This window comes from Diorhabda carinulata, chromosome 7, assembly GCF_026250575.1.
Source record: "Diorhabda carinulata isolate Delta chromosome 7, icDioCari1.1, whole genome shotgun sequence".
Lineage (NCBI taxonomy): Eukaryota > Metazoa > Arthropoda > Insecta > Coleoptera > Chrysomelidae > Diorhabda > Diorhabda carinulata.
Genome location: NC_079466.1, coordinates 12,320,171 through 12,345,552, shown reverse-complemented (window position 1 = coordinate 12,345,552; position 25,382 = coordinate 12,320,171). Strand labels below are relative to the sequence as shown.

General features: G+C 28.5%; 1 protein-coding gene across 2 annotated transcripts in view; it reads left to right on the top strand.

Moving 5' to 3' along the window:
• LOC130896470 (uncharacterized) overlaps window positions 1-23,860 on the top strand; it is a 51,855-nt gene extending 27,995 nt beyond the window's left edge. For both annotated transcript variants that reach the window (XM_057804619.1, XM_057804618.1), the window contains exons 3-7: window positions 4,156-4,364; window positions 14,041-14,176; window positions 15,177-15,310; window positions 20,528-20,744; window positions 21,290-23,860. In XM_057804619.1, the coding sequence (XP_057660602.1) occupies window positions 4,156-4,364; window positions 14,041-14,176; window positions 15,177-15,310; window positions 20,528-20,744; window positions 21,290-21,420 (827 nt within the window). In that variant the 3' untranslated portion in view covers window positions 21,421-23,860. The remainder of the gene's footprint in view (window positions 1-4,155; window positions 4,365-14,040; window positions 14,177-15,176; window positions 15,311-20,527; window positions 20,745-21,289) is intronic.
• Window positions 23,861-25,382: the final 1,522 nt, after the last annotated feature.

The following is a 25,382-nucleotide window of genomic DNA, read 5'->3' as shown; positions in this document are numbered from 1 at the left end:
GAAAACTTGCCAAAAACCTACAAAAATCCATAACTCCACATTGAATGTCTGCGCCTAGCTCCTCTCCAACTCAACCGATTTAAGTCTTCACAAACTCAAAAGAAAGAAGGTGTTTCAGCGAGTGTTATTAAACGAATACAAACTCTGTAGCTATATTAGAACCTGAGATATAGATCTTTGAATGTAGAAAAATTGCCAAAAACCTACAAAAATCCATAACTCCACATTGAATGTCCGCGCCTAGCTACTTTCCACCTCAACCAATTTAAGTGTTCGAAAACTCAAAAGAAAGAAGGTGTTTCAGCGAGTGTTCTTAAACCAAAACGAACTCTGTAGCTATATTAGAACCTGAGATATAGATCTTTGAATGTAGAAAAATTGCCAAAAACCTACAAAAATCCATAACTCCACATTGAATGTCCGCGTCTAGCTACTTTCCACCTCAACCAATTTAAGTGTTCGAAAACTTAAAGGAAAGAAGGTGTTTCAGCGAGTGCGCTTAAACCAAAACGAAGTCTCTATCTTGAATAGAACCTGAGATATTGAGGATAGAACGTGTGTATGTGAAAAACTGCCATAAGTAATGTACAGGGGGAAATCGCATTCTCAAGTATAACTTGAGAATGGTGAAAATTAGATGAAATCCGATGGTTGATGGCTGATCTGTGCATCAATACCTTTCATTGAAAAAAATTAAGCAAATCGGTTGGGTAGAATGCCTGAACGGACTCGGAATGGAAATCATCAATTTTTTAATATATAAGATAAACAAATTATATTATTATATCTTTTTGAATACACTAGCAGAATTTAAATGTTTTGATAACCAAAAAAATATAGTTAAAAGTGTTTTTTTTAAATTAATTCATTTACAAAACTTGACATCATTTATAAATCACCAAATCACCATCTAAGCTAATTGAAGAAATTTTACTTTTAATTTGTGAATATCTTCATATCTTTATCAAAATTTAGGCAAGTAAAACAAATCCACAGCAATACCTTCATTTTATACATCAAGAAGAATCGGTATCTTCATATTTCCCTAGTTTTGAAAGAAACTGTTTAAATAACCAAGAACTATATTTTAGAGTAGTTTTATGAATTGAAGTTCGCTATTGAACTAGCATGTTCGAACGTGGTCATGCATGTATAGATCGAGGAATATTTCTAAAAAAGAAATGACATAAAATTAAATTCACACGACGTATCTAGGACAAATACTTTATACAATCTGATTATTCACATAATTTTTTTGTAATAAAATCAAATGAATTATTAATATAACTGAGTGTTTATTCGAGATAGTGTTGTAAGTGTTGTAAGCGGAGACTCGTAAAATCGTTTGTTATACCAAGAATTATTATGTAAATGTTTATCTCGTATATACTACTCTAAATGTTATTATATAATTTTGTATTCCACGCTACTCTAGATAATCTTTACAAAGGTAAATTTACATATTTGCTCACAACACAATGAGTTCTATTTGATTATAGAAACTAGGGAAATTTGGGAAATTTTATTGGAAATATATTGTGTTCATAAAATGTAATACAATTTAATTCAAGTGTTCATAAAGTGAATATTCAAATTTTTAGTATAAAATTATCAATATCATAATAAGTTTTTTTTATTTCAACTCTTTTTGGGAAGTTTGTAACATGTTTGATGGATGCATTAGTAATTTTCTACTTATTTTATTATTAATGGATCGAAAAAGTATCATATTTTTCCACGCCACAGGTGTTTTTCAACGTCTAATTAACATTTAATTTGCTATAATAAGATCGATCTGAAAAATTGTTTAGTATTATATTTACGATCAATATTATGTTTATTAAATGGAAATATAAGCTTCAATTACAAATCTCATAAAGCTTGTTACATAATTCGATATTGGAAACTAAATAAATTGACATATCACGTGCCATAAACAATTTTATTTGAAATTACACGCATATTCTACGTTTCAAACTCCGAATTTCGTATTATTTATTCAGGTACATATTATGTATACATACACACTCAAAAATATTTACTATATTACTGTTGTGTGTATTTTCCATTTTTCGTTGTTTCAAAGGGAAACAAACATATTTGTAAACGGGCCCGTAAATATGTTCAGATTTTTCTTTCGTTACACACAAAAGTTTTTTTATCTGTTCACATTCGTTTGGGATTTTTGCATTATTTTTTTTTCGATTTTGATCCTCTTGGAATATATATATATATATATATATATATATATATATATATATATATACTATATATCAAATTTCCAGTTCTATAAAATTTCTCTGCACTAAATCTCTTATTAGAAGATTATAGCTTTTGAATATATTATTTTCATAATTGCTTTTTTAAACACGATAATATAAACTCCTGATTTGAATCGATTTTACTGCAGCATTTTGTTGCGGAAAATTGTAATTATATTAATATTAAGAAAAATTGCATGTGGAAGACATAAATTTACAGAAACTGATAAAAGTTTTCTTTTGGAGTTTATTAGATGAGGGTATATATTGGATATATAAATTTGATATACATTATAATTTAGTAGATGTTTGTTCTGGAATGAAATTGTTCTGAAATGGAAATATTGGTCAATCGATAAATTAAAAATCAACAGGAGAGTGATGATTGAAGTTTATCTATCGTAAGTTATGTTTTCATTCATAATATGGATAATAGACAATTAAAACAAAAGATAATTGCTATTTTAGCCTTGGGTCCAACTCAAACAAATTGCCATACCCAGATAATTTTTATATTAATGAGTCGGTCTTTAAATTGATAAAAATAATCTTGTATCTAAAAATAATTTTGTACTAGTGAAAAATGAATATTAGAATGTACTATGCATTTATTGAATAAATGTAAGAGCCTCTAAACGAGCAAATCGATTGAAATATATTTTCCATACACTAATTTTCAGTATTGAAAATTAGCCGGGAAGCTTCATTAATAATGACAGTAATTAACAAAAAAAGCTGAAATTTGAGACGTTTCCCATTATCAGCTGACATTTTTACGTCGCAAAAAGTAATTTTAGAATTAGAAATTGACAAATTTCTAAAACAGTGTATGGTAATGGAGTTGTTTTATCGATTTTTATTTCACATTTTACAAGTAGAAATAATATAAAGTATTTTTTTTCTTTGAATGTATTTAGTTTGAATTTTATATATAAACTTTAAAATCTCAATCGAAAAACTATACATTTTATATAAAGTTTGAACATTCAGATACGTTAAAGTTTCTCTTACATACGACTTAAGCTGCTAACTTACTAGGAAACTCCAATTCCTTGAAATCAGATACATGTTTTTCAGTTTGATTTATTTACATTTACATTGAAATTTCGCTTTATTTCAGAGGCGGCGATTTGGGAGAAAATTGAGTTGATTAACGATAAATTCTTCTGAAGCAAAGTGTTCAAATAATGATTTTTTCGGTCTCTAAATTATTCCATTTGATAAATTTTCTTGTTTAACTTGGTGCGGAAAACCTCATGTTATATGTTGCTTATGTGAAAATTTTTAAGCTATTTTCCATCTGAGGAAGTTGATGTCTATCATCAAATTTTCGCTTTATTTTCATTTGGAGACGCAGGTGTTTACTGCGATTGACAAGTGGAAAATTAAACACGTCGCCTATCCGATTCGACGCGCGATGTGTACTGACTTTTCTGTACCTATTTCCAAACAGATTTTCTTTTTTTCTCCTATCAAGAAGTTTCATCTAACGACATTTTGATGAAGATTAAGTTTCATCTTATGACTTTTCAAAGTAGTATATGATGTCTGGTAGGGTAGTTAACTTTTTAAACGGTTTTTGAAGTTAGATTTTAGACATTGATAGATTATTTATTTGAGAGTTTTCCACTTGATATTTATTTCGGCGATCGATACTACAGTATATAAAATGAAACTGTCGATAGTAGATAGTATATCTAGTGGTAAAAGTAATAGATTTTCCAACGACAATGTAAATAATTGATCGGGGTCAAGAAGCTTGGAATGTCGGAAACGTGTTTTTTTTTTATCTTACTACGAGGTGCGAATGATATTTTACCCGAAATCAGGATAAATTGTATCGAATCGTTTATTTAGCATGTCCATTCTTATTTCCAATTTTTTATTGTTGCAGGTTTTTTATGTAACATCGATCATTTAGAGCTACTAATGCCTCGTTATGCTATTAAAGGTGGAGACGTTATTTTACGATGTAACCATAGCGTACCTCCGGAGCAATTGTATAAAGTAGAATGGCGAAAATCAGATAACAAAATCTTCCAGTATATTAAGGGTAGGAAACCACCTTTTCGATATTTTAGTATACCCGGGGCAGAATTAGCGGTAAGTAGAGAACCTCTCTGTAAATTGGTACACTTGAGCGAATAATTTACTTTTGAATAGTTATTCTTGGTAGGTGGTATTATGAAAATTATCTGTCCTTTATTATAATGTAGTATATTGTGGATTTCCTCGCACAATAACCATTAATTATCTTTCAGAAAGGATTATGATATGATAAAAGATGTTTAGTGGAAATTCTCGTTTACGAGTATTAACATTGAAACATACTTAAAATGTACGGGAAAGATACAGAGGTAATTCAATAACTAAATAGAAAATTGGTATAAGAAACAAATTTAAACAAAAAAACTTATAGGTAAAAGCTAAAACAGTTATATTAGGTAATATTTCTCTTTATTAGAATTTTATATTCTTCCTTATAGCAGAAATATATATTATAAAAAAAAACAACTTAAAATTGAACGTTTCTAAGTATTTTTTTTTAAATATTGCGAAATATATCATAGTACCATTTATATTCCATCCACGTTTCGATTACCATCGCCAAGAAAAAAATCAGTTAAGAGTGGAAAAAAACGCTGGATGGATTTTTTGCGGTTTCCAACTTGAATTTAGACCACTGAATGGACTTCCTCTATAAAAAAGGTTTTTTTTATCTCGGGACAGTTATTTATTCGAAGTATAGAGCTACTGTTTCTGTTAAAATAGAGTCCCTAACTTTTTTGAGTAATCTTTTGTAGCTTGACATTGTGAATTTTCATTCAGTCGAATCTCGTACAAGATTCTTAATTCAAGTTAATAATTTTTTGATAAAATTAATTGCAGAATTCTAATTAGAAAATAAAATGGGAATACAAACCTATTTAGTGGTTCTTTGTCTGCAATATTAACGGACAAGGAGGAAGACTTTAATAAACATAGTTCAGAAAACTATGTCGAGACGCCTTGACGCGCTTGCCTGAAGTGGATGTCTCGAGGCACGTTTAAAATGAACATAGAAATCCTTTGGACACTGACCCAAGTTTAATTAAAAATCGACTCAATGGATAAAATAGATGTAGATGTATCCTTGATTTGAACATGAAGTTCGTTGTACTAAATTTCATATATAAAGCTTAACATTAAGATTAATACTAATAACTTAAAAAACTTTGAAGATATGTTTGAATTTATGTATAAAAAACTGTTTGAAGCTTGGCAGGGTTAACATTGAGGTTAATATTAATATTAGAAACTGATTAATTTGATGTTATCTTTGATTGGACATCAGATTCAGTGAAAAAGGACTTTTAACATTTTCCACTGATAATTTGTGTGAATTGAGTGCTATCAGAGGCGGACTATTAAAAGTTTTAACGATATTTCTTTTAAAATCGACCGTTGTTACATTATTAAATCGAATTTTTATTAAAAAACTGTAATGAAAAAAAATTTTGGAGATATGTTTAGATTTATGTATAAAAAACTGTTCGAAGCTTGACAGGATTAACATTGAGGTTAATATTAATATTACAAACTGATTAATTTGATGTTATCTTTGATTGGACATCAGATTCAGTGAAAAGGACTTTTAACATTTTCCACAGAAAATTTGTGTGAATTGAGTGCTATCAGAGGCGAACTATTAAAAGTTTTAACGATATTTCTTTTAGAACCGACCGTTGTTACATTATTAAATCGAGTTTTTATAAACAAAAAAAAATGTATCTAAAAACAACTTTGAGGATATGATGAATTTAGCAAATAATTTGTCGGTGAATTCTTAAAAGGATGTTAGAGTTTCGAATAACCCATGAAACTTGACAACAATAAGAGCAAATTTTACCCATATCATATTTTTCCATTGACATTTTCAAGTATTTTCCTTTTTCCATTGACCAATTTTATGAAAAAACTATAATCCTTAATTCATATAAATTTATTTATTTATAGAAATGAGCGATTTATGCTCGAGAAATAGTTTTTATTTTTTTTTTCGACAATGACATAGTTCAGAAACCTAAATGACCCGTTTAATATTCTCTACACTTGTCTCTGTACATACCAAACATCCTTTTACCAAGCAGGATCGCTGCATGCATTTCTAAGAGTATCTCAACTTTTCAACTACTTATTGATTCTCGGTTTCAACGTATGAATAGTGTAGGTATCTTCCAAATAAAAACCAGTCCAAATTTTTTGTATTTCAAATAATGTTCCTGATTCAATTTGAACTAGATAAATAAATAAACGCACCAAATCAATTGCTACGAAAGTATTGATGCTACTATTTTTTCAAAAAAGATATTTGTATCTATTAAACTCGTATTAAAACGAAGATTTAATAATAAGAATAATAACATGACTTATAATGAGATGTATCCAATATTTTCTTTTCTCAAAACAATTATTTATCCTAAATTTGAACATTTGAGCTCCAGCTCGATTCTTTTTTTTATTTTTAATTCTGATACGTTCATGGTGAAAATAAATGTCTATTATATGCATTCACATATAAGGATTCGTGATATTTTGGATCGAATGGAAACAAAACGAAAGATCATACGAACGCCTCAGGAAAGTTATGTGTTTTAATTTAATGGAATAAAGGATAACATGTAAATGGCTCCTGAAAAGTAGGTGTATACCGAAAAATCGATACCGAGTATTTGAAGTAATAAATTTAAGTAAAATAACGACCAAGTTTACATTACACGTAATCTGAATTGTTAAATTTATTAATAAAAAGTGTGTTTGTTGGATTATCGATTCTTTTCCACTTTTTAATACAATATCGTTCTTATTATTATCCTTTTCTTTGCGTCCTTTCTTCACACGCTTCTTTTAACCTGATTTGATTCTCTTTATACTTTTTCAAACTTCGTTTCCCGCTGCTTTTGTCATTCATAAATAAATAGATATCTATATTTACTATTGATGAATCCAGAATCAATTTCTAGCATTGAAAATTTTCTCTGCGTTCAACACGTTTATAGATTCTAACTTTATCTTACGTTTCCTTGGAAGTTTTCGTTCGCAATTAATCTCACTATTTGGGCTTTTATATTCTGTCGTAAAAGAGATCGTGGCTTCTGGTTACCTTGTCTGTCAGTCCCAGCTTACGTGCAAATGTAATGGTGTTCCTTTACAAAGATATAAATCCCCTTTTTGTGTTGCCGAAATTGAAACGTAAATAAAATATTTCTCGTTCTCATGTTTTTAACTGCAATTGTTTTTCAATAAAGAGTACGAGCTTAATTTATACTCGGAAATTAAGAATTTTGTATAAATAATAATGAAATTTTGAGTTTTTTCTTTAATTGAAATGTATACTCTGATATTTTCGATTTTTTTTAAATTAGAATGACCAGTAAATCTGCGGTTGCGAATTCATGTTTACCATTTTATGAATAATTCATCGAATTACTTGTTAATTTGTAAACACAAACTGTCATATTTTAGCTTACCCACAAATATATTCAGTTTATTATCAAAGACTTCAACAAGTTGGTCTTGATTAATGTTTGTGGTCAACTAGTTGTTCGACCCAGAAGAATAATTATACGAAGTTGACAATCTGTTAATAGCAACAGTTTAACATACAGTGTGATATATATATATATATATATATATATATATATATATATATGTAATATTTTATTTGGAATTGTATCTTCAATAGTCTGTCTTGAATACGTTTCCTCAAGTATTTCTTTTTGAAATCTATTTTTCACTACAGTCAAAACGTGCTTTTCATTTTGTTATCTATTTCGAAATACTTTTCAGTTGAACAAACCACTTTTGTTTCCACAACTCCTCAAAAACTCTTAGAGGGATAAAAATATTCAAAAAAATTATTATTATTACAAACTAAAACCTTGAAGTGACATTTTTGTAGGCTCAGAAACGACTGAGGGTCTTAAAAATTCTAGAAATATAAATATGAATCAGTACAAACAAATATAATTACTATTTTTGACAACGTTTGTATCAAAAATTTTAACATTTGCGTTTTACGTAAATATATATCACTTTTTTTGTATTTGAATGCTTAATTCAGATGAATGGAGTATATAGAAAATAATTGGTGGAGTTTAGAGTAATGCTTATTATGTTCAATCAATTTAACACAAGGACAAATAAAATTTTTATTCGCATAAGAGCTTAAGAGCACCTTATAGCTCTCTTGTAAATCTAGGAGTCTAAAATCGTCTTTTTAGCAATATTGAGAAATCTAGTATTATTAAAAAATCAATTTAGAAATGTTAACTAATGACATTTGAAAAAAATAATCCTAATTTCTTATTTGAGCACAGTTTTATTGATCGTTAACTCGATTTGTTCATATAATAGTTTGATATCAATTTAGATACCGTTGAAAATTGAATCTAATTTCTAATTAAGTAAATATCTCGTAACATAATCCGATAAGTTCGACATGGTGTGCATCGATAACCAGCTTTCCTTGAGAATTGCAATTTATACAAAAGACACAGTCTTGTGTTTTGCAAACTACCCTATAATTCGATCAAATTCAATATAGAAGCAACAATATTTCAAAGCGAAAGGGGCGCACGGTGATCTCAATATTAGTGTTCCGAGTCTCTTTGTGTTTGTCAGTTTCTATTCAATCTATTGTACCCTCATAAATAGAGATATTTTAGGTAAAGTTGCTATTGTTTACTAATGGTAGAATATTTAATCGAACAAATCTATTCGTGGCTTTTAATGCAGAATAAGTGTATAGCTGATCGAATAATATCGAAAAAATTAACAATTTTTTGTCTAATATACTCTATAATTGTTATTGTTTGAGGTTTTTATGTCATCGGTATAAATTTCAAGTTTATATTGAAACCATAAACTCACTGATGTCATATTTATTATTTATGAGAAGCAATTAACACTGTATTAATACAAGATAATGAATTCCTCTGTTTCAAAAGTCCGTAATCCCTTCATTTACATTTCCGACATCCTTTTTTGGTTGAAGTTATAAATGTTTGCTTGGGAGACACACGCAAAAAATTGGAAATAAAATATAAAATTCTAAATACTACATTAGGACTTTCGTATGTGGTTTTTTTCGAAATATTCTTCATTGAACCGTCGTAGCGTTTTTTCATTGCGATTGAGGTACCTCAAAAACATGGAATGTGAATCTTTAACCGAATAAGAATAAATCACTGGGTGTCAAATAAGGAAAGTAAGGTGGATAGGACCCATCAATTCGTTGTTTTGTATATACTGATGTTTAAAGTATCTTTAAACAACTCAAATAGTGTTCTGAGCAATGTCAGATTTGACGTATTCACATCAATGTTACGAAGATAAAATTTAAGTAGCAACCCTCGTAACTGACTAGCTGCATCAGCTGTAAATATACATTTGATATGCATGGTAATATTCTGATTTGGATAAGCTCATTTTCCGAGCTAACAACCACTCTGCGGAGATAAGAATAATTTGAAATATGATCCTGAGAATAGTCATCTCAAAAATAGAGCGTGGAGTTACAAGTCACGTTCGGTGGTTGGCGTAGAAATAAGAAGAAATTCGAGAAAATATATAGAGATGTAAGTAATGAAAACTCGATTATTCATAATTGAAAAAACATTAACAAATACACATTTTAATATACGCACGGGTGTATAAGACTTTATTTTCAGTTGTTTACAATTTACACTAACACTACACCAACACTCACAATTATAGTTTCTGAAGATGGTAATTTGGTTATCGAAACGCGCGTTGGTGTAGTGGCGATTTTATTTTAATGAAAATTTCTAACTATTGAGATACTCTATGTATTTATATATCAATTAATAATTTTGGAAACTATATAATAGCTAAACAGTTGGATTCGATATTATAAGTTGATGTATTACCTACGTAAAATTTTATTTGAAACTCAATGTATTGAAAGGAAAACTCTTTTTAGCGTAGGTATCCGTTAATAATGACAACCATCTTTAAATTATACTGATAAATTGTGTTTGAGAGACTTTTATTTATGTTATTTAACAATATTTTCTATCGAACGCATTTCTAAATTGAACGTTAATAATTTCTCTCTATCTCCATTTGTCTTTGTGAATTTATTCACCGAATATATCGTTTTCTTCAATCTTTATATCCGGAAGGACTTGATAGTTTCAACTTTATTTATTTTTTTCAGTTACCATCTAGATAGGTGCTATAAATACCATCGGTAGTCAATAGTCAGTCAATCAAATACAGAATTTTATGAATAAATATTGAAAGTTTTAGTTTACACAAATAATTTCAATATATGTGCCCAATTACTCCGAGAAAAGACTAATTAAATGAATTCGTCGTCGAAATAAAAGCGAGAAGTTCTATTTACTATTTTAAATAAACTAGCTACACATGCAACTGTGACGTAATCGTCGCTTTTTACGAGGTACTTTAAAGACACGATACACTGCAAAGAGAATTAGAGTATGACCTTTAAAAAATATTTAACTTTTATCGTTATTTTCAGAGATTTATATTGTTTGGTGATTCAAATTGTATCGAGATTTGATGATAACTGTGTAAAAAAATGTATAAAGTTCAATTATGGGTACAAATGACATCAAAATTATTGCATTGACTAAATGTTTCCAGTTGAAACATACAGAATTTGGTTTGACGTAATTAATATTATATATGATAAACTTAAAGATGGAAGGTTCTGAAATTTGTTCAAAAAAAGTGTCGTTCGTCTATTATAGTTTGAAATATGACACAGTTCAACTTCTAGATAGTAAAAAAAATGTATAAAGTTCAATTATGGGTACGAATGACATAAAAATTATTGCATTGACCAAATGTTTCTAGTTGAAAGATACAGAATTTGGTTTGACACAATTAATATTATATGTGATAAACGTAAAGATGGAAGGTTCTGAAATTTGTTCAAAAAAAGTGTCGTTCGTCTATTATAGTTTGAAATATCATGTTTGATGCTAGATGTATTTTAAGAGTATATAAAAAGATTATATAAGCGAATATAAAGTTTATCTTTAGCATCTTAATTCAAACCCTTTCCAAACTGTAATCCACGCCACTAAATTTCCGTTTTACGAGGATTCCCCGTACGACGACGAGGGATGCTTTCTGAATTTACACATATACATCTAATCCTATATACTTCAAAAGTTTGATGGCGTATGTTTTGGAGTTGTAAAGCGTTTGATTTAATTAAGTATATGGTAGGTGAAAATTAATAGAGGTAGACAAAAAGTTACAAGAAGATCTGGAAGCGAAGGAAATGTTTTATGGAAATACAAATTACGTATGTATAAGGGCGAATGAGAATAATGGTAAATCTAATCTTTTAGTACGTGAAGATTCATTTTTGTTTATTTTAAATTTCACTTTTCGTTTTGATGATTGAAAATGAAGTAACCTCACTGTACTATATCGTTGATTATTCCTATTCTCGACGATCCTTCTCATAGTCATCATATTTCCGATGGTAAATTGAAATGTTACTCGGATCAACACCTACGGCCCTGTGACCTTATTAGCTTTAATGCCATATTTCCCTAATTATGAACGCCTAGACATGATTTCAAGGCAGTCACAGAGTAGGATCTAGAAATAGTAGAAAAACATTATATTGAATAATGTTTTTTCTACAACTCAATTTTTGAAATATTTTTGGTAGAAAACTATAAATTTAATGATATCATCGTAGAGAATCATTTCTTCAAATATATTTATTGAAATATTTCGGTTTTAACAAAAAAATTTATCGTGAAAATTAGTCGTGAGTGCGTTCCTGGAAGGGTTTACTCCTTTAGGGCAATTCTCATTGTTGGTAGCTCTTCCTAAACTAAAGTTACTTAAGCAGGTTTGAGCAGGTATAATTTCGAAGCTGTCAAAAGTAATTGTGTACAAAGGAATATTGAAACGAAATTTGAAGATGAGTTAGCTTTTATACTGTTTATGAAGTTGTTGATCTAATAGTAAACTTAGAATGTTTCTGTTGACTACTCAGGTTAAGAAAATATTTATTTTTCACGTTTCACCTCAAAGTATGTGTGCTGAATTTATATATTTATAAAAACTAGAAAAAAAAAATAAACTTCAGTTAACGGCATGCAACAAAAACTTCCTGTTAATTTTTTTATGTAGTCCGGTCATGGCATATCCCATACATATTCATGCACGTCGTATTTCATTTCATGCTAGGGTGAAGTAATGCAGATACGAGGATGTATATAAAACTGTTATCATTTTCACGAAAAAAAAAACGACGAAACATGTTCTAGATGATATGATAACGAGCGTTAACAAAAATATAAATGGATTTAGAAAAATGCATTCAATAAATAATTACTACGAAATTTGTAATACAAACAATGAAATATAAATTTACAGTGTTGAGTGAAATATTGCAGATGTTGGCCAGATCCAAAAACAATGAACTTATGAACTGAGTTTGAGTAAGAGGAAATCGAGCGGTTAAAGAAATGTTAGTATATGTAAAAAATTTAACTCTGTGAAATCTGTTAAGATGAAAAAAGTCAAATTTGAAATTGTTCTACGCGCCGCCTCTGTAGGTTATTCGTACCTAAATAAATTCATAAAAATGCTAATTCCATTAAAGGAGGGAAAAAAGCAGGAAACTCAGGCAGACGGCTACCGATGGGTGAGCGTCCAGATCCGTTTTATTTGATCGAATTTGCATAATATTTACCGTGGCCATTACTTAATGGAACTCCGCCTTAGATTAAAGTAATTTTTCACGATGGCCAGTTATCATATTTATCTGGACTCGAATTGTTTAAGTTTTTGATGAAAAATTTCTTATTGAAACTAAAGAAAAAGTTGTTTGGATATTTGAATGTTTAGTTAACAGCATTTTCGTATAAATGTCATCAATATTATACAGAGATAAACAAATGATTCAAAATTAACAATATACTTCAGAGTTTAACGTCATCATAATGTATAATGTTGCATAAAAAGTCTAATTTATACGTTTAATAGAGAATAATTTTTTCCGGAAACGAGAGAATGTTTGGGTCAACATCGAGACTGGTTAAGCTACGTTTAGTAAAATCAATAGTTTGTCTATTATTTATAACATTAAGATTCACGGTCAAATGTCAAGTTTGGTCTATAAATTATATTAAAACTCTCACTTGGACTTTCACTTCCTTAAAAATATCACTCGTACTATAATAAAATTTCATTATTTTCTATTTTTTAAGTATTCTATTCAAGTGACTGAAATTGTTCAATAGTTTGATAATAATCTTGATTTTTTATGATTATTTTAATACTTTTATCTGTACTTTAAAAATATTTACTTTAAAAGATTTTCCATGTCTTAACCCAGTCTCGATAAAGGCCCTCAATGTGCTTTCAACGATGCTTATGAATTAAAATCCGTAAGCAAACGTTTCTATTCACAATGTAAACATGATCACGTACGCGTTTATAACTGAAGTTTTTGTTTTTATTTCCTCTGTATCTATTCCATGTAGTTTATGCCTTTTTTCTTTTAAATTCCAGTTCCATGAAATAAAGTCGTTCGTAGAAACCTCAGATTGATCACCTTAATTGTCGAAAAACCATTTTTTCAAATAATTATACTAACTGCTAGAAAGCTAGAAAAGACGACTCCAATGTTTTATTTCTAAATTTTTTTCAAATGATTCCTTTCGTATGAATATTCAATTCATCCATTCTAATGTCATTTTCTGTTTGTTTGTTTCAGAAAACAAACACCAGTGATAAACAAATTCAACTTTCGAAATTGGATTTTTCAGCCTCGGGATCATATTCATGCGTCGTGTCTATGGATACACCAATCTTCACCAAAGATTCTGAAATGAAAGATCTCACAATCATTGGTGAGTTTGCATGAAATTAAATGCTGTAATTTTCAATTTATTCCAAAAAAAGCAAAATTTTTATTTCGTGCTACTGAAATTTTTTTTGTGAAGATGCACAATCGAGAAAATAGGATATTTTTTAATAAAATCATATCTATCCATTCACCTGTACAGAAGCCGTGTTCGAAATTCTTTTGTGAAAGTTAAAGTTTTAGTTACAGAGTCGTACTATGCTTTTCACATTTAGGACGTTTTCTAATAATTAATTATTAATAATTCCATTACAAACTACAACTTAAAACCAGTACCTAGTAACAAAGTACAACTTGTTTAGGAAAGCAAAATATTGTACTAGTTTAAGAATATTTTCGTAAACTTAATACTGTCCTGTTTTTCATTTTCTTTTATGGCTTTTTGTGCCTTTCTTTGACTGGTTATTCAATTTAGTTTTTCATGTAAATCCTTATCATTTTTATATGTAGACACAGCACTGTTTTTGATGAATACGTTGTGGTTCACTGAATATTGGACCTTTGTCATTTTTTCGTACGACATATTCAAATTAAAATCCGAGATTTTTTATGTATCCAATCCTTAGAACTTAACTTTGAATAACAACGAAAGACGTAAATTTCTAGAATAGATTATACTTATTACACAACGCGAGGATGATAAAATTATCATTGATCTGACTAGATTGTTTTGTTTGGAAAATTAAAATTGAGAAAAATTCATTTGATCTTTTCTGAAATAAAATAAAATTATAATAGATCTTCAGATTCAGTTCTTGTAGTTGTCTTAGTGTAACAAACTTTTAAATCAAAACTTTCTGTATCTGTTATTTTAAAAACTTTTCTCTTTGAACGCATCGCTGAATTAACAACTTGACGCTACATAAAATAACCCTTATACACTGAATCTGTTTAATTTATAACTCCGGAGACATTCATCTAAGAATATTTATAATTGCAAAACTTGTAAAGAATTTGAATGAAATCGCCGTGTTAATTTTTTTTAGAACCTCAAAATTACGATCCAAAAATAACTTTTAACAAAAATACTTACGAAATCGGGGAAATACTAGAAGCGAATTGTACTACAGCCCCATCGAGACCTCCACCGCATATCACTTGGTTAATTAACAATGAAAAGGTAAGTTACTTAATTTTTATTGATCTGTTTTTTCTTCTATATATTTTTTATAAAGAAAAACACTGACAATTATTTATTTTAGATATAAATAAATTTATACAATATGTTTATACACATTACATTGAAAAAAATTCATGAAAAATTTCCGTTACCCCAAATATTAGAGTTTCTTCCCTTCCTATAAAATATCCGTTATTATATAAGTTAAAAGTAATATCAAGTTATTATTTTTATGACTAGACATTGACAAAGTACCCATGAAAGCATTTAGATAATAACAATGAAAAAACATCAAAAAAGTTGTACAAAAAAGTAATATCAAGCAACGTATATTAAGAGACATTTTAATCCCCTGAGGAAATATTTGTAAACGGGATGGGTATTTCGTTCCCCTCATAAAACACCAAAATAACAATAATATTGAAATGACTTTCTTAATGTCCTTTTCGTAAATTCAAATGTATATCGATTACACTAAGAAAAAGATGTTTGATGTGCACTTTTGAAGAAATATAGTCTCAAGGGTTGTAGGCTTTGGCCAGGTGGTGGCTGTGTATAAAAATTAATTGTTTCTTTATTTTTGAAGTAGTAGCCCGATAAATAGCTAATCGAATTAAAAATTTAGATAACTTTTTTTATTTCTGTATTATAGAAAAAAATTGTGAACATTATTTATATTTTTTACATTTCTGTTTCATTGTCGAAAATAAATTTTAATTGTATTCTCTCCATCATGATAGCGGACCACCAACAGATCCAAATAAATATAAATGTTCTTTGTAGCATCCGGATTCGTCTTATTATCTTAAAAGAAGAAAAAAAATTATTTTATGAAATGAAAATTCATTTTCTCTTGCTTTCGCTTGGAAATCTTAAGCGGGTTTATATATGAGTGAAAAAGAACGTTGAAAGTCTTTTGAATTCCCTAAACAAATTAATTTATAAATTAAAACAAAGTAATTCTAAGATATATACAATTAATCTAATACAAAATTCATTAAAAATGAATTTATAATAAAGTGAATATTTCCTAAAACCAAAGTTCTTTCATATAAAAATACATTGCAGCCTTTGACATTGTTGAATCTGTAAAATTCTTGCTGGTTGTGGACGATTCCTTGAAATGGGAGTTACATATCTAAAAAATTAAGTTCCTCCTATTTTGCGCTGAGATCAGTTCCAACTAACAGTCTATTATACCCTTATTGAGTTGCATCTCCGATATGCCCTTCCCTTCTTGGTGCGGTGCGACTTAATTTAAACTACACAAGAGCAGCGCTCACTGCTCACTGCTCAAAATATTGACTATTCTTTATTCATCTTTGCAACTGTTTCAGAAAGATCGTTGCACTTAGGAACGCGAAGCACGACCTTAACCCACCTACTCCACTTCGGAATTAGTTAAGGGCTCAATTTTTTACAATGCAAAAAATGCACAATCACTTGCCAATTGAAATCAAATCGATATCAATAATATTTAATTCCGGACGTGCTGTTTATTCCTCATATTGAATTTTTATTTTATTTGTATCTTTATTTAGTTATTTTTATGTTTGTTTTTTACTTTTTACAAGCTTTTGTCTACAAATTGGTATATATACATGTACTATTTTTTTCTATTTTTCGATTACTGTCAAAAATATCAAAACCTCGAAACGATATTCCTCGTAATATCGTTGTAATTATTTTTTTTTCAAATTTTTAGTAGAATTGCATGTTCAACAGTTGTCATTTTAAAAATAATGTTAGTTGTTCGTGTCAACAACAAGCGATATAAAGATAAACGATTGTTTCACGAAACTAACCAACTAATGCTGTCAAACTTTTATTAAAGGAGGAATGAAATAAAAAAGTACAAGTAACTGATCATATAAATTTACGGAATCGTAAAGCCTGTGATGCTGGACTAAAATAAAATATAAAGAAAAATAGTTTCACAATTGTGGAACTTTAAATAAATGTCCGAATATAACTGTGCCAACTCTATCTTTTGGTTTACACCGTTTTTTATGTTTATATATCAGCTTATCGAGCATTATTCGATTTGTTAATTATTATAAAATAGAGCGGGGTCAAATAATTTGGGATTGTGAACATAAATTGCGTGAGAATATATAATGAACGAAGGAATACTGTTTTCACAGCTTTTCTTATCGTTTTTCCAAATTAGAGAAAATTATTCTAAATTACTAACCACGACTAGTTGCTGATTCGTAAAAAGGTGATCGATATAAAATAATGTTGAGACTACAAGGTTAAAAGTTAATATTTTGATTAAACGCCTAAATAGGAATTTTATTTGAAGCAGGACAAAGTAAACAACAGAGCTGGCAATAGCGGAAATAAATTTATGAATTTTGAACAAATAAAAATAAATTTTCGAAATTATATGAATATTTCAAAATGAACGTCTGTCTCATATTTTCAAACGTTGATTTTATCGTAAATTTCGATGGAAATATCACGAATTTTCCATCACTTCTGAGTGTATTCTCAACGGTATTTGTAAGTATCTAGAGGATTTATCTTTACAATACGTCGTTGCATAAATATATTTAGCTTAATGATATACCGGAAGGCGTATATGTAAATGGAAAAGTTTTTATTTTGTCTACACAAATAAACAATTCTTCAATACATAAAATTTTCCATATGTGATTTTTTTATTTTATTGTGACTAAAGTTTTAAAAAAATTTTCACGTATTCCTCTCGTTTATCTACAGAATACAGAATAAAATAAGAAGAAAACTATTGAATTTTCAATTAGAACAACAAAAAATGTAACAGAGTTTGAAACAATATATCGAATCTGTTAAACTATTTACCACTATTAAAAATTTGTTTATACAGTATTTGAATCATACTGAATAATGTTAAGAATAATTTATGATGTCTTTAGATAAATAATAATACATTTTAGACCAATGAAAATACAGAATTTAAAACTATTGTGTTCCTCACAAAAATTCCCTCTATTTCTATTGGTTTCTAGAAATTTTTCCACGTAAATTAAAATGACTATACTTATAAATTAACGCGAATATAATTAGTATTAAACAAAAACCAAATTTATCGAATATTTACGTAAAAACCTTAATTCTTCGAATTCTTTGGATCCAATTTGGGGTTTTTATTAATGGACTAACGTCATTTTTTAACAAGGAGTATTTGATTAAGTTTAAATAGCACTCAATTTAACATCGATAATTTCTGATTAAAATTTCATACTCCTAAATTGAAAGGTAAAATAAAATCGATTGAGAAAATTAATTAATTATGAAGTTCAGTGTTTGGAGCGACATTTATTCCTACCTCTTATTGTGAAAACATTGTATAGATCGACTTAACGATGAATAAAAGGGTTATTTATGTCAATTTTACAAACAGGCAATTATTAAATAATCGATTTTCTAATAACAAAAATGTTCTACAACTATTAATAATTTTTATACAAATATAGTGGAATTAAATAAATATTTACAATAGATAACGATTTGTATTCATAAAGTTTGTGTTTGATAAACTGAAAAAATTTTCAACTGAAATATCGATTGGAAATTTCATGGAAGCTATATTTCAAATTAGAAAACACGATTTGACCAATGTTATTTTGTGGTAAATTGAATTATACATCCAAAACGCATATCATTGAACAGAGTTTAATCGGTTTAGTCTCACTAGTATTAGCATATAAATAATTAAGGTGGGTTTAGGATAAATATTTACCGAATTTGTATTTATTCTTTATCATATCATCAAAAAAAACTAAAACTGTTAAACTCTAAACTAAACAATAATTTAATCATCTTCAATTATTCTCTTCTTCTTTTTCATACGTTAGGACTTGGTATTTGCATAAATGGTTACCTAGCTGCAGCTGAGATGATGAAGAGCAGCTTTCATACCATCTTGTAGGTGGTCGTCCTGGTGATCGGGATGTATTCGGTTTTTCTTTTGTCCACGTGGTCTCTCCATTCCCTTCGCTGATTTTTCACCTATATCACTCCGTCCTGGATGTTACATATCTCCCTTATTTCATCCTGTGGTCAAATAATGTAGTTATTAAAAGCCGTTTAGTTATCGTGTTCCATGTTCTGGTATCTATCGCGGATGTCTCTGATATTGATGACTCTTTTGTTGTTTGATATTTCACTTCATCCTTTAGATTTCTATTACTTGTTCTATATCACTTGGTCTACACTCAGATCATATATCGCGAGTTTACATCTTCTCGGTTCTATGGATACTGTGAAAGATTTGGTCTTCTTCAGGGATATTTACATGTTAAAAACTTATGCTGTTCGTTCAAACCTTTATAAGTTATCTTCGTCGTCTGAGATGATCACTGCGTCATCAGTATCCTCTTCCAGTTTGCTTTACCTCGTTTATAATCTGTCTCCTTGTCTGATACCGGCCGTCACAGGTATTTTACTGTAATTATCTAGCAGACCTGTTCTTTCTGAATGCCTGCTGTTCTTCAGAGATACCAAAAGACATCAATTCTTCTGCTAAAAATGTACTCATTGATCTAATACTGCCTATGATTGCGTTAGGTGGACGGAGTAGCCCAGTACTTTCATAGCCAGTCCCAAACTCTGATAAAATAAGATGGTTCCAAGTGAGGCCAGCGACTTGTTTGGGCAAAAATTAAAGTGTTCCTAGAACCAATGGCATGAGCTTGAATTATTATCGTAGTTAAAAAATATATGTAGGAAAAACTATTATTTTTTTAACTGAGTTGCGAATGTATCAAAATTATTCATGCAAGATATAGCAAAATTTTTATATTTCATCGTAAATTACTTAACCTCAAATGCATCTGCCTATGATGCAGTAATCGATATATATTTGGCAATATCTGTTGCTGACATGCACAACTAATATTTCAAAATGAAAATAACCTCAACGCACAACGTCGATGATCGATGTCATTTCGCTTAAAACTGCCATCTTGCTTTGAGTAGCCAGAACTATCTGTTGCAAATATAAAGTCGTATTGAAAAATGGTAAAATTGTCATATAATAGAGAGTTAGTTATACAAGGCGATTCAACGAAAACAAAGCAACTATTTTTATTTCTTCAATTATATAATGCTTTCATTGAAACGTTATTTATACTTTGTAAACTATCGAATTTAGAATACTTCACTTATTTTTTTTTTTGGATACTTCAAGTTAATACTCAAAATAATTATTTCATTTGATTTTTTTTACAGGTACCAGATAAGCTTACTAAATCGTATTCGAATGGAATGATACACGGTTACGGATATTTCGATCAGAAAGCTGTTTCTATAAAACAATTATCAATCGAAGTGTCAGATTTACACGTCGGTGATGATGGACAACTAACATTAACGTGTATGTCCACCATACCTGGATACGTCAATAGTTTGGAAAATTACGCAGATCTACGAACAGCTATAGCACACAGTGAGTAGTAATTTGTTGTTTCATCTATTATTTCCGGATTCAGTTATTTCAAATCCAGATCAAACGATATGAATTGTTGAAGAGTTTACAGTCTAATTTCTATTTATCTTTGTTAATTGATCTAGAATTTTGAGGTGCTCGATGATAAAGAAATTGAAATGCTGAATTTTCCGTTCAGTATCTGTATTTCAGATTCTTAGGGATTATAGAAACTTTAAGGGCGCGGCTTGTTATATGATAAAGACGAAACTTAATGTTTAAAACTCGTAATAAGATAAAACTAAACGAGTTATATATCTTAAATATCGCTTCGATTCCCGTAGGAAAGAATCGGTAAAAGATGTCGTTTAAGCATAAAATCTTTTATTGGATATTTTTGAGATAATTGGAGCCTCGAAAATGGATCTCGTTATTTGAAAGAATACAAGATATTTGACCAGAAAACTTTTAGAATTTAGCAAATTATGTAAATTCATAATAATGTAATTATTATATTTATTATTAGAATGATATTATGATTAAAAATTATACATAATCATTTTCAGTTGACATTGAACTAACAGAAGGTCCCGTAGGAGAGGCTATTTCGAACATGACACCGAACGCTACGTCTTGGAAGATGTGTTTAAATTTTTCATTGTTTTCTTTATCGTTGTTTGCAACTTCTCTGATGTGAATAATCGATATTACTAAAGAAAGTTGAAGGAAGCTAAAAGAGTAGAAGAGAAATGAGTTGGTTTTATTCTATTTACCATAAAAATGATATTTTTTACGCTGCTGAGAAAAATGAGTAGTGGCTAAAGTCTCATTGTACTGAAATCATTCATCTATTTTCCAAAAAAAAAAAAGAAAACAATATTTTATGGCTCAAGCTTTATAGAAAACAACAATAAAAAAACTTATTTCTTATACGTCATTAAAATCAATATCAAGTAATTTGAAGAGAAATACACACAAAGTAAATTTTATAATACCCGTTCATAATCAATAAATTTGTTAAAGAAAAATTGTATATCAATTGATCATAATCATTTTCGGAAAACCGTCCAAAAACTTTACGTTAAATTGTTATCTTGCACGAATTTGGCGGTTTTTGTAATTTCAAATTATGGCGACGGAAATAGAAAACGTGCCGGAAACTTCGACAAAGATTCGATTTGCAATTAATGCTACAACTTTATCTTTTGTTCGATATTTTAGTATTGAATGGTTTCTGCATAGGAAACATTAGACACCACTGAATTTAAATCTACTGGTAAAACCTTTTATAATTTCAATATATAATTTAGTTATAGCTCAAATCGCGCTAAAGTATTTATTTTTTCATGTGTGTATGCTCAAAATAAATTTATATTACCGGTAGGTTTTAAAAAATTTCAAACGTATATTTTGCTATGTATGAGATAAGATAATTGATTCAAAGTTTGTAAATAAAGTCTTTTCACAGTTATTTTGACATTACCGTATAATGAATTGGCTTTTGTAACTTGTTGCAGGGTATAATTACCGTGTTTTTGGTTTAAAACAAAATATGAAAACGTCTAACTTTATCTAAAGAAGAAATATATAAATATTTATATCACTCGATACTTTTTTGTACTAAATGGATAACTAAGAAATATATAAGAGCTTGTATATAATATATGTGTGAATTTATGATGAAGTTCGATGGAACGCACATTTAAATATAATTTATTTATATCAATTAAGACACAGGATTTTTTCAAAGACTAATTATTTTTCTAGTTTTTTAGAAATTGTCATAAAAAGTTTCAAAAGTTCGATTTTGATCACTAATAAAGTGAATATCACATACTAGTGATCAGATAGCATAAACGACTGAAGTATAAAAAAACTGATGATCTTACATAATTGATTTTTTTTGTAATTTTTACTATACTGTTTCGACTTTAATGAAATGACCAATTCTGTTTTGTATTTTATTCTAAAGATTATTAGCTGCGCCATCTATTACAAGTATATATCTTTAATAATAAAGACATCTACAAAACGGAAAGTTCGTAGCGTATGACGTAGCTGTCAGAGGCGTCCTGTTTAAAAATATCTTTTCTTGGTTCTAGAAATTTTTCTTTAATTCAAAATCTATTCAATTGTAGAGATTATATTCCATTTCCACTGAAATTCTCGGGGTTTTTTCCAATACAAGTTGAATGATGTAGCAAGTCTGTTAATAGATGACAGTATCTATTTTCAAAAATTTATAGGTTATACTTTAGCTCTTCATTTTTTCAGAAAGACTTCAATTATAACTCGAGATATTTTTAAACTGTAACTTTTTTATTTAAAATATTTTAAAATCCTGTGCAATATATTTGAGTTTACCAATTTTATTTTTAATAATCAATTGTAATATATTTTTTTATTTATATTTTCTACACACACAATCTTATTGTTGCTGTTAAGAATATGTATTTATTCAGAATATATAAACGATATATTATATATCTATGTTAGCATCATAAGTATTTTGATGTTTTTGAAAATGAAAACGGAGATTTTATATTGGTAAAGATGTGGATATCTATTATCATATATATTAATTGGGTTTTTTTCGTTATATACGTAATTTAAAACGGTCAATATCTAATAGGCAAAACTAAACAGGTTAATGTAATGCAATCAAGTACTATACGAAACAATCATTTTTAAATGAAAATTTCGTTTCTCCATAGGTATTTTTTTTTTCAAAAAGGTGATACGGTAAAATTTTCACCAACTAGGAATTTAACCAATAGTTAGTGAAATAAGATATTTTATAAGTATTATGTTATATGCTTTGCGGAGATCAATAAATATCGAAAGTAAATGACATAAGTTGCTTCTCTGGGATCTGCCAAAACTTCTAATTTCTTATACAGTATTATTTCGAATTTTTTTTTATTATATAATTATATAAAATCGTTTATAAAATAATCTTGTTGTCACTAATAAGTGGAATAAACAAACTTTTAAACATATCATTTTAAGCAATATTTCATTATTGTTCAAATATACTGAAAAAAAGTACCTATGAATTTAGACAAGGCCCTTTTATTTCTGTCATTTTTACATATCGCTAGAATTTAAAAAACAGAAAAAATAAGGTAGGTACTGTGAACGGCAATATATATATATATATATATATATATATATATATATATATATATATATATATATATATATATATATATATATATATATATATAGGGTTTTCCAGAAGTTCCAGGATGGAATCGTGAGTTTCAAACGAAATTTGAAAATTATATGGTTTAAATTATGAGTTCTGACATAGCGATTACATAAAATCGAAAATTAAAAACAAAACTAGAACAAAAGTATCAGTTATTGTAATTATTAAATAGCGAAAGTGACATTTTCAGATACACATTTTTCTTGATTTCGCAATGATAAATAGTATACACCCTTTGTAGCATGTTCTTATTAAGATCGCGGTTTTTGAAGAACATTCATAAATTTCTGAAATGTTGGTTATCATTGAAATATTCTGTACTTAATAAAAAGTCTGATTTTAATCATCAAATTTGTTTTACAATTATTTGAAACTTATAATTCACTTCTTGTTGGGAAGCCCTGTAAATATCAAATTATAATTTTTTACGCTTCTACTTATTAGGATGAGTACGAAATTAAAATAAATTGATTCTTATGAAGTTAATAGGTATTAAATACAGACATATATGTATAAATCAAATTACATATACGGATATTTAATATCATTTTGTACTCACTTCTACAATTAAAAGACCATAGGAAATTTTAAACCGATATGAATTAGATTTTTTTAGTACATTTTGTATGATAAATAAATATTTCTAGAGAGCAATCAGCTATTTTGTATATGGCATGATTGAAAAACATAAATTTTGGAACGAACGGTATTATCAAAGTTTACTCTTAATGTCACATAAAAAAATTTGACGTACGGTTTAGTCATAGGAGAGAAAAAAAAACTAATTCATATTATTTGGTAGATTCAAAAACCAAAAATAATTATTTGGTGTACTTAAAAGTTATCAACAATATGTTTAATTTTAATCTAACTTATTTGATATGTATGTGTTCATTATATGAAATTAATTATTAGAAGAATCATTCAAAGTTTTTATGTTAAATTTTGATTGGAGCGAAGAATATTGATAAAAGAGTTATTAAGAACAAATTGTGGACTACATAACGATGAAAAATTATATTTACGAAGAAAATTACTGCTCAATAGCAAACAAAAATAACAGCTAAGAAATTACGAACCTTATTCTAGAATATATTTTATGCAATGTACATAGTTAGGAGTCGAAATCCCAAACGCTAGAAATTTACAACATGAGGTACGAACCCAAGTCCTCAAGAATCTCTGGCTATCTGGAAAAACAAATTTATGTCAACCGTTAGTAAACATTATATTTACATAATATGCAGGAATGAGGATTTAAAAATTCAGGATCGAGACGACGACGATCACGTCCACAGAATGATGGACTAAAGAAAATTCAACTTCAAGGAGACCCCCCAAGAGATGGTAAGAAAGCTGGACGTCTAATTTTCAAGAGGTTGAGTATTAGACGAAACTGAGACTAAGTCTTGAGAAAATAGAAAGAAGAAGAAGAAGGACAATTATTT